At 41.6% G+C, this 12,500-nt stretch overlaps 3 protein-coding genes across 5 annotated transcripts in view; all 3 read left to right on the plus strand.

The window, feature by feature from the left end:
• Positions 1 to 3,267, plus strand: part of pthlha (parathyroid hormone-like hormone a) — a 14,087-nt gene extending 10,820 nt beyond the window's left edge. Inside the window, exons 3-4 of the mRNA XM_034578336.1 lie at positions 1,666 to 2,158; positions 2,619 to 3,267. Coding sequence (XP_034434227.1) covers positions 1,666 to 2,137 — 472 coding nt within the window. The 3' untranslated portion in view covers positions 2,138 to 2,158; positions 2,619 to 3,267. The remainder of the gene's footprint in view (positions 1 to 1,665; positions 2,159 to 2,618) is intronic.
• Positions 3,268 to 4,884: 1,617 nt separating this feature from the next.
• c23h11orf98 (chromosome 23 C11orf98 homolog) lies at positions 4,885 to 6,515 on the plus strand. 3 transcript variants are annotated; one of them, XR_004613089.1, is made up of 5 exons: positions 4,885 to 5,023; positions 5,409 to 5,533; positions 5,686 to 5,783; positions 5,848 to 6,065; positions 6,108 to 6,515. XR_004613089.1 is itself a non-coding variant. In XM_034578338.1 (5 exons), exons 1-5 carry the CDS (start codon positions 4,985 to 4,987, stop codon positions 6,009 to 6,011), a joined length of 390 nt encoding a protein of 129 aa, XP_034434229.1. In that variant the 5' UTR covers positions 4,885 to 4,984; the 3' UTR covers positions 6,012 to 6,515. The 3 variants fall into 3 exon arrangements, 2 of the variants coding, with proteins under 2 accessions (XP_034434229.1, XP_034434228.1); XM_034578338.1 differs by having other exon boundaries at positions 5,848 to 5,881; positions 5,918 to 6,515; XM_034578337.1 differs by having other exon boundaries at positions 5,848 to 6,515.
• Positions 6,516 to 7,449: 934 nt separating this feature from the next.
• Positions 7,450 to 12,500, plus strand: part of mansc1 (MANSC domain containing 1) — a 5,498-nt gene continuing 447 nt past the window's right edge. Inside the window, exons 1-5 of the mRNA XM_034579113.1 lie at positions 7,450 to 7,940; positions 9,102 to 9,176; positions 10,281 to 10,606; positions 10,907 to 11,047; positions 11,731 to 12,287. Of these exons, the coding sequence (XP_034435004.1) occupies positions 10,354 to 10,606; positions 10,907 to 11,047; positions 11,731 to 12,287 (951 nt within the window). The 5' untranslated portion in view covers positions 7,450 to 7,940; positions 9,102 to 9,176; positions 10,281 to 10,353. The remainder of the gene's footprint in view (positions 7,941 to 9,101; positions 9,177 to 10,280; positions 10,607 to 10,906; positions 11,048 to 11,730; positions 12,288 to 12,500) is intronic.

Consider the following 12,500-nt stretch of genomic DNA (forward strand, 5'->3'; position numbering starts at 1 on the left):
ACCAACAGGACCAAACAGGACCAACAGGACCAAACAGGACTAATCAGGACCAAACAGGACCAAACAGGACCAACAGGACCAAACAGGACCAACAGGACCAAACAGGACCAAACAGGACCAAACAGGACCAAACAGGACCAACAGGACCAAACAGGACCAACAGGACCAAACAGGACCAACAGGACCAAACAGGACTAATCAGGACCAAACAGGACCAAACAGGACCAAACAGGACCAACAGGACCAAACAGGACCAAACAGGACCAACAGGACCAACAGGACCAACAGGACCAAACAGGACCAACAGGACAGAATCTCAGAGGACGGAGAGAGATGAAGTTAAAGCTCAGGTCTGTGGACCAGGAGTCACGAGTTCAAATCCCTGAACCACAGCGCCACCTAGAGATCATCAAGCTCTGCCTTGTTTTCATCAGCTGTTACGTTTTTGTCTTTTTATTTCTTTTCCAAACCAGTTTTAAGTCGCTGCAGTCGTGAGTCAGAGGTCACGAGGTCACGAGGTCAAACATTTAGGATGTAGATTTATTTGAACGTGTCTCTTAATGACTCCTCCTCGTAGTTCATCTGTCACCACTAGGTGGCGCCACAGCAACATGATAACTTCAACCAGCAGATTTCTGATTCAGGTTCAAACAAGATTTAAATCGTCGTGAAGCTTTTTCCTCTGAGACACTTTTATTTAAAAGTCTTTCATGAAACATGAAGTTTTTCTTGTCTCATATTCAGCTTCTGCAGTTTAATGAATAATCTCACTTATTGTTATTATAATTATAATTACACTGAAGAGGAAGTGAATCAATGAGTTTATTTAAGAGACAAAGAAACGTTAAATTGATTTGAATTGAAAACTTCTTCTTCAGCTGTTTGAAACCTTCACTTGTTCCTTTGCTTATTCTGCCCCCTGCTGGTGAAACATGTGAACCCCTGAACTCTCGTCTGTAAATCATCTAAAGTTATATTTTACCTACGTAACGTTTTCTTTTCATTATTCTCGACATATGTAAAATTATTATCCGTGTGTGTGTGTGTGTGTGTGTGTGTGTGTGTGTGTGTGTGTGTGTGTGTGTGTTCAGGTCATTTTAATGTTTAACATCTGATTCATGTGACAGAAGTTTTTTTTCTGACTTTTGTCGTATTGACTCGTTTCTAACATTTAAATACAGGATGAAAATATGTAAATAACTTTTATTGGATTAAAAACTCAGCAGATAAATGTGATCAACTCAGAAACTTAAAAAACTGTTTGTTCAAAGTTTAGAAACAAAGAAAATGATTTTGTGGTTTTATTATTAGTTTTTTCTCATGCAGTTGTTAGTGTACTTGTTTGTGTACTTGTTAGTGTACTTGTTAGTGTACCAGTTGGTGTACTTGTTAGTATATTTGTTTGTGTTCTTGTTAGAGTACTTGTTAATGTACTTGTTTGTGTACTTGTTTGTGTACTTGTTAGTGGACTTGTTTCTGTACTTGTTAGTGTTCTTGTTAGTGTACTTGTTAGTGTACTTGTTAGTGTACGTGTTACTGTACTTGTTGGTGTACTTGTTAGTCTACTTGTTAGTGTACTTGTTAGTGTATTTTTAATGTACTTGTTAGTGTACTTGTACTCCCTCAGTAGAGTAACTGAGTATCATGTCCTCTCTCTCTCTGCAGAAAACGCTCGGTCACTCACGCTCAGCTGATGCACGACAAAGGTCGCGCCCTTCAGGACTTTAAGCGCCGCATGTGGCTGCAGGAGCTTCTGGACGAGGTTCACACGGCCGAGGTCCGGGACCTTCCGGTCCGAACCACCGGGGCAGGGGGGGGCAGCGGCGGGGCCGGCGGGGGGCTGCCGGGCGTCAGCCTGGGCATTGACCTCAGCACCACCGGCAGCACCCTGCACTCCAAACCCGCCGGAGGAACCAAGAACCTTGCGGTCGCCTTCGGCCTGGAGGACGAGGAAGGAACCAACCTGCCACAGGAAACCAACAAGTCGCCCACCTTCAAGTCTCCCGGAAAGAAGAAGAAGAAAGGACGAGCCGGGAAGAGGAGGGAGGGAGAGAAGAGGAAGAGGAGGGTGCGCTCTTTAGGCCGGAGGGAGGAGGAGTGGAGGTCTCTGCTCGGCCTGCAGGGGGCGCTGCTTTAAAACGCTGTCACACTGACGAAGGTCAGTTCAACTCTTCTTCGTTGACGTTTCTGTGTAAAATGTTGTTTCAATGTTCAAATGAACCAAAGATATTTAAAGCAGAAGATTTAAATCCTGTTCACAGCAGAAAAAGTAACAAAGCTCATTACTGCCCCCGGTGGCTGAGCAGGGACATCACAGCCTATGAGACTTGGACAAAGGTTCAAAATTCCATTTTATTTTTAAAAATAAATTTTACTAAAGAAACTGAAAACATTGGGATCCTCTCCCTCGTGAGTCAAACGTCAATTAAACAATAAAATCTACTGACTCACATTAAAGTGATCAAAGAAATGAATCTAATAAAAATCTAATAATTTAACACAATGTAAATCTTCATGATAAATTCCAAGTGTTTACTGATTAAATAAAAAACAGATGTTTCTTCACATTTGTCTGATTTTAAACTCATTTGTCTTTTGTGTTTTCCTTTGTGTTTCAGAAACGTACGGAGAGTTGGAGCCGACTCCTAAACACTCGTGTTACACTCGTCTGTAATCGTGATTGTTTGGAAAGAAATTGTAAAATATTTATTGTCTGTAAATATTCTAAATATCGCAGAATACATAGCAGAATATGATAAAAAAAACGTATTGATGCTCTGTGGGGCGACAGATTTTAATCTTTGTGAATCCTCGCTTTTCTCTTTTTTATTCCAATTATGTCAGATCTTTTTGCTGTAATTTATTTTGTCTGAATGGTGTATTTATTTTGTAAATGTATCGAGGTGCTGCTGTCCCTCTATATTTTTGTACCATAATGCACTTTAGATATATAAATATAAATATATAAACCATGTTCATTGTTTTTGTGGTTGATTGAAATGAAGAAAAAACGACGGTCGTCTTCTGTGTTTCTTTTGTTCTTCGCTCTGTTCAGACGTTTGTTTCTTTGCTGCTGTTGTTCAGATGTTGTTCAGATGTTTTGTTCGTTGTCTCGCTGCCGTCAGCGTCTGTTTCCTCCACGACTCGCTCTGCTTCTCAACGCCAAAGTTCAGATTGTACATAAACAAACACGGCTGGATATTGTTGTTTGTGGCACTTGCACTGAGATTAACACCCTGTACTGAACGGATTAAACATTTGACAGAAGCTGCTCCGTCTCTGTGTCTTCGATGTCAAAGAACTCAAATAAAACCTGGTGAAGTGATGGGAACTTTACTTATGTTCTTTATTTTCTGCCACCGAGGGAAGATACGTGACTGTGGTGTTCCCCAGGGTTCTATCCTCGGTCCTCATAAGTTTTACATGATATTTTAAAAGTTGCTTAACATAAATTCTAAATAAATTCTCATTCTTTGTATATATTTTTTTTCAAGTAAAATTAATCAGACATTTTCTTGTAGCAGATTTTCTGTTTTATGTAACAATAAACTCAAAACAGCTTTTGATTCAAAAACAAAACAAAAATGAACATGTCATAAACAAAATCAGTAAATAATGAATCCAGCAGAAAATGAGCAAGATGAACTGTTGAGTTACGTCTCCATCAGCCTGAAGGTCGGAGGCTGTAGCTCTGAACTCAGATTTAAATCCACAGCTTCTGGTTTTGATAGAAATGTTTCAATAAGTTTCCAAAGAACAAAATGGAACCTCCTGAGAAAGTGAAGAACTTTGTGGATCAATGTTTTTGTTTGGAGGCAGATTTGTCAGCAGCCGAGTCAGAGAGTCTGAAATCTTTTCTCGCTCAGATGAGAGAGAAGCTGTTAAAGAAAGAAAAGAAAGTTTGGATCCGTTTCTGGATCTAAATCAAAGCTTGAAACTCGTCCAACACTCGAATCAAAGCGGACGAATAATCAGCAGAAAGAAAACCGACATGTAAAACTAATCCCAGACCCTCAGAGCAACTCAACGAATGTGAGTCAGCTCATGTTGTGTCAGAGATCGTTAAAGTCTCTGTGGAATCTGCTCAGATTCCTGGATCCCAGTTTGTTCTGAAGCTCCAGCCGGACGACATTTATCTGGACCGAGGAAAAAATGAGCCAATTACAAAGTTGAGTCTCTTTATGGTTACGACTGAATGTGAACTGATCTGCTGCTGATGATGATGATGATGATGATGATGATGATGATGCTGCTGCTGCTGGACACTGATCCTCTCAGATGGATCTGATCCAGATGTTCAGAGACAGATGTGATCCGCTGAGAGAAACCATCAACACTCCCTGTGACTCTGAGCGAAACATCACTTTTGTTCTATTTAAATCTAAATACTTTATCTCATGAACAGTTCTCTCTGGAAACTAGAAACAAACAATAAATGTACAGTTTAAACACAGATGATTCACTTCCGGCCACCAGGGGGCGATCCAGGTGTTCTGGCTTCACTTATAGGAGCTTTCATGTCGGCCATCGTCACATTTAGTCTCTCGAACATAAAGTAAACAGACATATAACTCGTTTTGTTTTATTTTATTTTATTAATACTACTATTATTAGAAGTAGAAGTAATATTAATACTAATATTGATATTGGGATTGTTATTCATTTTATTATTATTTTCGGTGTCCTTATTTCTATTGTTATTAATAATAATAATAACAACAATAATAATATTGTTGTTGTTGTTGTGAATATTAAAACTGTTATTATTATTATTGGTTGATCTCTGTGTGAAACACCGGAAACGCTGTGTGAAAACACGGGGGTTGTAGTTCTCTCTTCACCGCAGCAGGTTGCGCTCATGCGGCCGAACGTCAGTGTCCTACCGCCATGTGAACAGACGAAGAAGAAGATGGCCGTGGTAAAGAACCCGGAAGTGTGTGGTTGATTTAAAGCGCAGAAGAAGAAGCTCCACGTGAGAAACAAAATGCCTCCACCCGGAGGAAAAATCAACAGACCCAAAACTGTGAGTTTATATATATATATATATATATATATATATATACATGTACTGTGAGATTATACTATGTTATATATACATGTGCTGTGAGTTAATCATACTGATAATGTACACTGTGTAGTGTAGTTACTGTAGTTACAGTACCACCGTAACAGTACCTCATGTAGTTGCAGTACTTCATGTAGTTACAGTACTTCATGTAGTTGCAGTACCTCATGTAGTTGCAGTACTTCATGTAGTTACAGTACTTCATGTAGTTGCAGTACCTCATGTAGTTACAGTACTTCATGTAGTTGCAGTACCTCATGTAGTTGCAGTACTTGATGTAGTTATATGTATGTATATATGTATATCTCGTCTCTTGCAGTATCAGAACTTCTTGTTTTCGCAGGAACTCGGTAAGAAGCTGTTCAAGCGGCGGCGGGTTTTAGGTCGAGAGAAGAAGAAGAAGCGTCAGATCGTCGGCGCTGTGGTCGATGACGGTTTGATCACCATCCATCACCTGAAGAAGAGGAAGTGAGAGAACACTCTTAAATATAATATCAATATAAATATATAAACTAGCTTCCATGTGTTTGATCAGATGTATTGATGAGCTGGTTATTAATGGATGCATGATTCCGATCCTGGGTCTCTGGTTTGATTCCTGTCTCATGAAATGATTTCAGCTCGAGTCCGAGGGCGAACATCACTTTGTCGGGGAAGAAGAAGCGAAAGCTGCTCAAACAGCTGATGCACATGCAGCAGGACAAGGCCACGATGGAAGGTAAGAGCTGACCAATCAACACGTCAGGAATCGAGATCCACATTCACTCTTGTGTCGTCCTCAGTGGAAGCAGCAGCTCCACCACAGAAGAAGAAGCAAGACTCGTCTTCAGCTCCACCACAGAAGAAGAAGGACGACTCGTCTTCAGCTCCGACACAGAAGAAGAAGAAGAAGGCGGCGGCGGCGCAGGGACGTCAGGGGGACGTAGAGATGTTCGATACGGAGTGAGGACTTGTTGATGTGGGACAGTCGGGACGAAGTCGACCATGAAGTCATGTGATCGAGTCTCAGGACAAACGAGTGAAAATGTTTCTGAAGAAGTTTGAGTCCCACGAGGACAGAAACGTATGGAAGCTCATTTCTGCCCCAAAACGAAGAAGTCGCTGCTCGTGATTATCGATCCAGATTCTTTAACCGTGACTTCTTCATCGCATCACTGATCACATGACGTCATATAATGTAAACAATTTTTTATCAATATCAACTTTTGTTTCTATCATTTGTGGAGATCTGTTGAAAATGTGTTTCGCTGACGAACCTTGAACCTGTGATTCGTCTTCAGTTCAAAGTTCACACTCTTCAGTGACGAGCTGTGAACTCTGAACTTCAGAAGCTGTTCTGCTCTTCTAGAGATTCAAGGTCTCGGTCCAGAAAATACAGTTTCTATGTTTATCTGTTCTTTAACTGTCGGACACCGTTTCAAAATAAAAGCGCTCGGGTGTTTCTGTTGAGTGAATCCATTCTTTTGTTTTTAAATGCTTTTTATTGTGAAATATTTGCTGGAGTGGAAGATGCGGCTTCATATTGGGTAGTACTGGTATTTATTAGTGTACATAGTTTTATACAAGGAAATACTGCAGTTATACCAGAAACCTAAAGTTATATTAAACGTAAAGGTGATAGGTAGTTCTCTCTCTCCCTCGCACGCTCTGTCGCTCTCTCTTATGCTTGTTGTTCTATTTACTGGACACACACTTATCAATAATTATACTTATTTAAATTATAAATCCATAATTTGACTAAGATATTAAATCTAATAACTTTTTAACTGTTGACAAATGCATCATTTTATTTTTAAAGCTCTAAAATCCTGAACAAATTAACAAACTGGTGAATATTTTAAATTTTATAGCAGAAGGAAAGTGTTAGTCTGTTTTTTTAAGGATTGAAATAAAACTAAGTCATATCGACTTAATTAAATGATTGATAATGTAGTAATTTTGTATGTTTTAATACAAATATGTTCAAACATCAAAAGTTAGAAATTTGAAAACCAAAGATTTTAGACTTTATATCAGTTTTTTCGTAATTTAGTTATATTTTAATTCATGTAGAGTCAGGAACTCAGGCGTCCATGTTGTTTCCATTTGTCTGTTTTGGACCAACATTTCTCAAAAGACCAAAATTAAATGTTGGATTTGTAAATCGATTTATTTACAAGTATTTATCAAACGATGAAAAATAAAAAATGCAATAAGTCTCCCACTAACACGTCTACCCACAGCGCCCCCCAGTGACCACAGGGTGTTAGTGGTTATTGTCATTACTTGAGATTTTCTACAAATTTATTCCAATGATTCCCCAGTAAAATATTTCCTTTATATTTATTTATAATATAACCATACATTTATATTTCTTGTGCCTGCAGAGATTTAATACATTTAAAAACATAATAATTATGTTTCCTGTGAAAAAGATGTGAGGGGATGATAAATGTGATTTTATTTTAGATATGTAATATATTAGTGATAGTGATATTGGTTGTTATGTGTTTTTGGATCCTCCTCCAGAGGACAAAGACTGAAGTGGGTCAGAGCTTCATGTTCTTCATCTTCCTCCTCCTCCTCCTCCTCCTCTTCATCACCTCATCTCCAGAGCAGCAGCAGAACATTTGTGGATTTGAACCAAACAGAAACTCGGATTCTCCTCATGAAGCTTTAATGAAGCTTTGTGTTAATTGAGCGACATGTCTCCCGGGTCGCTGCAGCCTGCTCCCCGCCTGCTCCCCGCCTCTGACCGGGTCTGAACCGGGTCTGAACCGGGTCGGTGGATCTCCAGGCTCCGGGCTCCACACACCGACTCTTCCTCGGAGCTCTGACCGACGCAGGAGTGACGGATGCGGCGTCGCGGTGATCTGCGTCCTCGGTGAAAAGAAAGGTACGAATGTGGAGCGATGGAGACGTGATGGAGACCCGGGGTAGATGTAAATTAAACCCGGGTACCAGCTGATTAAAACCCGGGTTAGAGCTCATTAAAACCCGGGTTAAATAAAACGTCCCGGCTCAGTGTGATGACATGTTCGCGCGGCAGGTGGAACAAACCAGCGGCGAACTGTTACACAAAGACGGGTGTTAGCATCGAGCTAATAGGCTACGTTAACGCATTAAAACCCTTTAGCTTTGTTAGCATTAAGCTAACGATGCGCATTCACAATCAAACATTAAACGGGATTTGTTCGCTTTGTCCAGTTGCCATTAGCCTCGAAGCTAACAAGCTAACGGGGCTATTAGCCTCAGAAGCGACTTTTGTTCGAGGCCTCTGGTCTCCAGCGCGACACCTGCGCGACGTTGTTCGCCCCGTTTCCTTCACATTGAACGGACAAGTCTTCGCCTGTTGTTCGCTCAGCTGTTCGCTGACCTGAACTTTCTCTTCGCCTGCGGTTCTTCTGCCTCATTTAAACTGATGTGATTCTCAGAGATTTTACAAACTTTAATCTTTAATTTATCATTTATAAATATGAATGACAATATCATACGTTAAATAATAAGAAGCAGCTGTCAATCATCATCAAATAACTAATAGAAGCAAACTGATCAGAAACTTGAACAAACATCAGAGAGAGAAGAACTGAAAGGACAGAATCATCTTCAACGTCTTCTGGTCCATGTCCCATCTGCTAACATGGAGGAGGTTTATGACTGATGCTGCAGTTAGCCACCAGGGGGCGATCCTGCTTGTTGACCTGGTTAATAACCTGGTTAATAACCAGATGATTATTAACCAGGTTGTGGACCTGGTTAATGACCAGGTCCACAACCTGGTCATTAACCTGGTTATGGACCTGGTCGTTAACCAGGTCATTAACCTGGTTATTAACCTGGTTATGGACATGGTCGTTAACCAGGTCATTAACCTGGTTATGGACCTGGTCGTTAACCAGGTCATTAACCTGGTTGTGGACCTGGTCGTTAACCAGGTCATTAACCTGGTTATGGCCCTGGTCGTTAACCAGGTCATTAACCTGGTTATGGCCCTGGCTGCTGCTGTGTCAGACGTCAGGAACAGATAAGATGAACTAACACGTCTTGTCTCTAACAGACGGGTTAAAGTCCAGACCTGTGGACTCTGGATCCTCAGAGCTGCCGAGCATCTGATGGAGGAAGCTTCTCTCCGGTGAGTCTCCGAGTCTCCGAGTCTCTGACTTTAAGTTTTTATCTGAAACCTGAAGAGTCAAAGCTGCAGAAGTCAACACTGTGGTTTTAGAGAATATTTAACTTCCTGCTGAAATGTTTCCAAAGAATCATTGAATCATGTTCAGATTTACTCGTTAAAATCACAACCGACCTCGTTCAACTTCAGGAGAATCTAAAAAAAGAACCAGTTCCATTTTTAGATTTCTATTTCCACCTCAGACTGGTTTCTATTTCTGTTCGTCTGTTCTATTGTTGTCATCAGATGTGAGACGCAGAGGAATCGTGTTTAGTGACGACTAAAAGGTTTCAAGTCCAATCACGTCCTCAGTTTTAACTTAAAAAAGACAAACAGCTGCAGTTTTAAACTTTATTTAACTTTTAAAAACTCAGATTTAGTTTGTGATTGGTTGTTTAACGATTTCTTATTAGATCAGTTTTTACCTTTAAAGAAACAACGAGTCTCTCATTAACTCAGTTGAATCAGAAGTTTTTATTCCAGTTTGTTTGTCTGAATCGATCCAGTTTACGATTCATTGACTCGTGTTCAGATGTTTTTACAGTTTGTAGAAAATCGTAGATGTTATGTAAAAGTCTTTGCGTCTTCTTCTTCCTCCATCAAACTGCTGCTGCTTTGTTCCACAAGTTGTTTAACACACGTTAGTTTCTACCATCGTTTCTCGACTGTCGTGACATCACGGTGAACGTCACCTGTCAATCAACGGCCTCAAGCTGCTTAAATCTTTATGTCCTGAAACCTTCAAATGAAATCTCATTTGTCGCTGAAACAAAGACGTGACAGTGACGTTGAATAATGTTCCAACACACAATGTCGTTTGTTTTTAGAGAAATAAAAAATCACCTACAAATTAAACATGAATTACTACTTGAAGTAAAGTAAGTTCATGAATTCAACATTAACTCATACAAGCAAATGTTTTTCAAAAATAAGAACTGTTTTGACTCTGTTCATCCATACGTTCAGATTATTATAGTTTTATGATGAATACAAAATGAAACATGAAACATTGTGGTTTGTCACAAAGGGGAAGTTGAACTGAGCTGTTTCCTGCGTCTTCTGCTGCAGAAGGTTTGTGTGAATCTCTGAACTCCTGTCGACGCCGAGTCGTTTCTGATCCGAGAGTCGACCGGCAGCAGCCATGTTTCTTCCAGACGCCAGTCTAACCTCGCAGACACGCCGGCGGCTCGCCTCCGCCGCCGCCGTCCTGCTGATGCTGGCATCACTTCCTGTGTCAGCTGTGGAACCAGAGACGTGTTTCTCCAGACAGCACCAGAGCGCCAGAGTCAACGTCCGAGTGGCCGTGAACAGAGCCGGCACGGTGATGGACACGCGCGTGTTCGGCTCTGAGAGGGACTGTATCCTCGCCTGCTGCTCGGAGGACGTCAAACCAGGTGAGACACAGCGTCTCTGGAGGTCGTTCCAAGGTCACTGGGACCTCTGCTGGTGACCTCTGTCATCGCATCATTCCCAGTGATGATGATGATGCTTTTATACGACTGGAGCACAAACATGTGAAACTTATTAAATATCGAATTAATCTAGTTAAGTATTAAATACCTCACTACTGTGTAAAACATTATACATATATATAACATATATAACACCTTTATAAACTGTGTGTGTGTGTGTGTGTGTGTGTGTGTGTGTGTGTGTGTGTGTGTGTGTGTGTGTGTGTGTGTGTGTGTGTGTAGGAGCAAAGTGTAACATGGCCGTGTTCAGTGGGAACAAACACTCAGGAGAAGGGAACTGTTTCCTGTTCCACTGTCAGGCGGAGACCGACTGTCCTTTGACCAAAGCTCCAAACGCCACCAACACCTACGACATCTTCAAAGGTCAGCCGCTCGCATCACAGCCGCCATCTTGTTCCTACGCCGACCCGTCACCTGTCAGAGTGATGTCACCACCACAGACAGTCAGCTAGTCGTAGTCAGTTAATCGTAGATATTTAATTAGTGAGCTGGTTAATTAGTGAGTTAGTTTGTTAGTTAATTATGTAGTTAGTTAGTTAGTTGGTGACTAGATGAGTTAATGAGAGTTAGTTAATGAGTGAGTGGGTGAGTTAGTTACTGAGTTAGTTAGTGAGTGGCTTAGTGAGTTAGTTACTGAGTTAGTGAGTGAGTGGGTGAGTTAGTGGCTTAGTGAGTTAGTGGCTGAGTTAGTGAGTTAGTGAGTGAGTGGGTGAGTTAGTGGCTTAGTGAGTTAGTTAGTGAGTGAGTGGGTGAGTTAGTGGCTTAGTGAGTGGCTTAGTGAGTTAGTTAGTGAGTGAGTGGGTGAGTTAGTGGCTTAGTGAGTTAGTTACTGAGTGAGTTAGTGAGTGGCTTAGTGAGTTAGTTACTGAGTTAGTGAGTGAGTGGGTGAGTTAGTGGCTTAGTGAGTTAGTGGCTGAGTTAGTGAGTTAGTGAGTTAGTTAGTTAGTGAGTGAGTGGGTGAGTTAGTGGCTTAGTGAGTTAGTTACTGAGTTAGTGAGTGAGTGAGTCTTTAGGTTGTTATTGTTTCTATCTTCTTTGTTTCACAGGTTTGATTCACCCGACCACAGTGAGACCTGTGACAACAACCACAACACAAACCACCACCACCCCCACGACTTTACCTCCGACTATAACCACCACTACCACACAAAGTACAACAACAACTACACAACCCACCACAACAACAACCACATCCTCACCGCCAACAGCCACTAGGACAGCTCCTCCACCCATCATCATCATCGCTACCATGCCTGTGGTAACTCCAGCCCCCACCAGCACCACAACCACTAGACCGACAACGACGACAACGACGACAACGACAACGACGACAACTGCACCAACAACAACAATGACAACTGCACCAACAACAACAACGACAACTGCACCAACAACGACAACGACGACAACTACACCAACGACGACAACTAAACCAACAACAACTAAACCAACAACAACAACAACGACAACAGTTTCCAACGTCACCATGAAAAAACCAAATAAAACCAGTAGAAAACAAAATAAAACAACAAAGAAAGTAAAAGCTCATCCTGTGACGACGGCTCAGACTCTGAGCTCCACGACATCACTTCCTGCTGCAACAGCAGAAAAAGAGGATGAACATAGAACTAACAAACCAGAGCCGACCACTGAAACCACCACCACCACCACCACCACCACCCCTCCTCCCACTAGGACCACCACCACCACCACCACCCCTCCTCCCACTAGGACCACCACCACCACCACCACCCCTCCTCCCACTAGGACCACCACCACCCCTCCTCCCACTAGGACCACCACCACCACCACCACC

The sequence above is a fragment of the Hippoglossus hippoglossus genome, chromosome 23 (assembly GCF_009819705.1).
Source record: "Hippoglossus hippoglossus isolate fHipHip1 chromosome 23, fHipHip1.pri, whole genome shotgun sequence".
Lineage (NCBI taxonomy): Eukaryota > Metazoa > Chordata > Actinopteri > Pleuronectiformes > Pleuronectidae > Hippoglossus > Hippoglossus hippoglossus.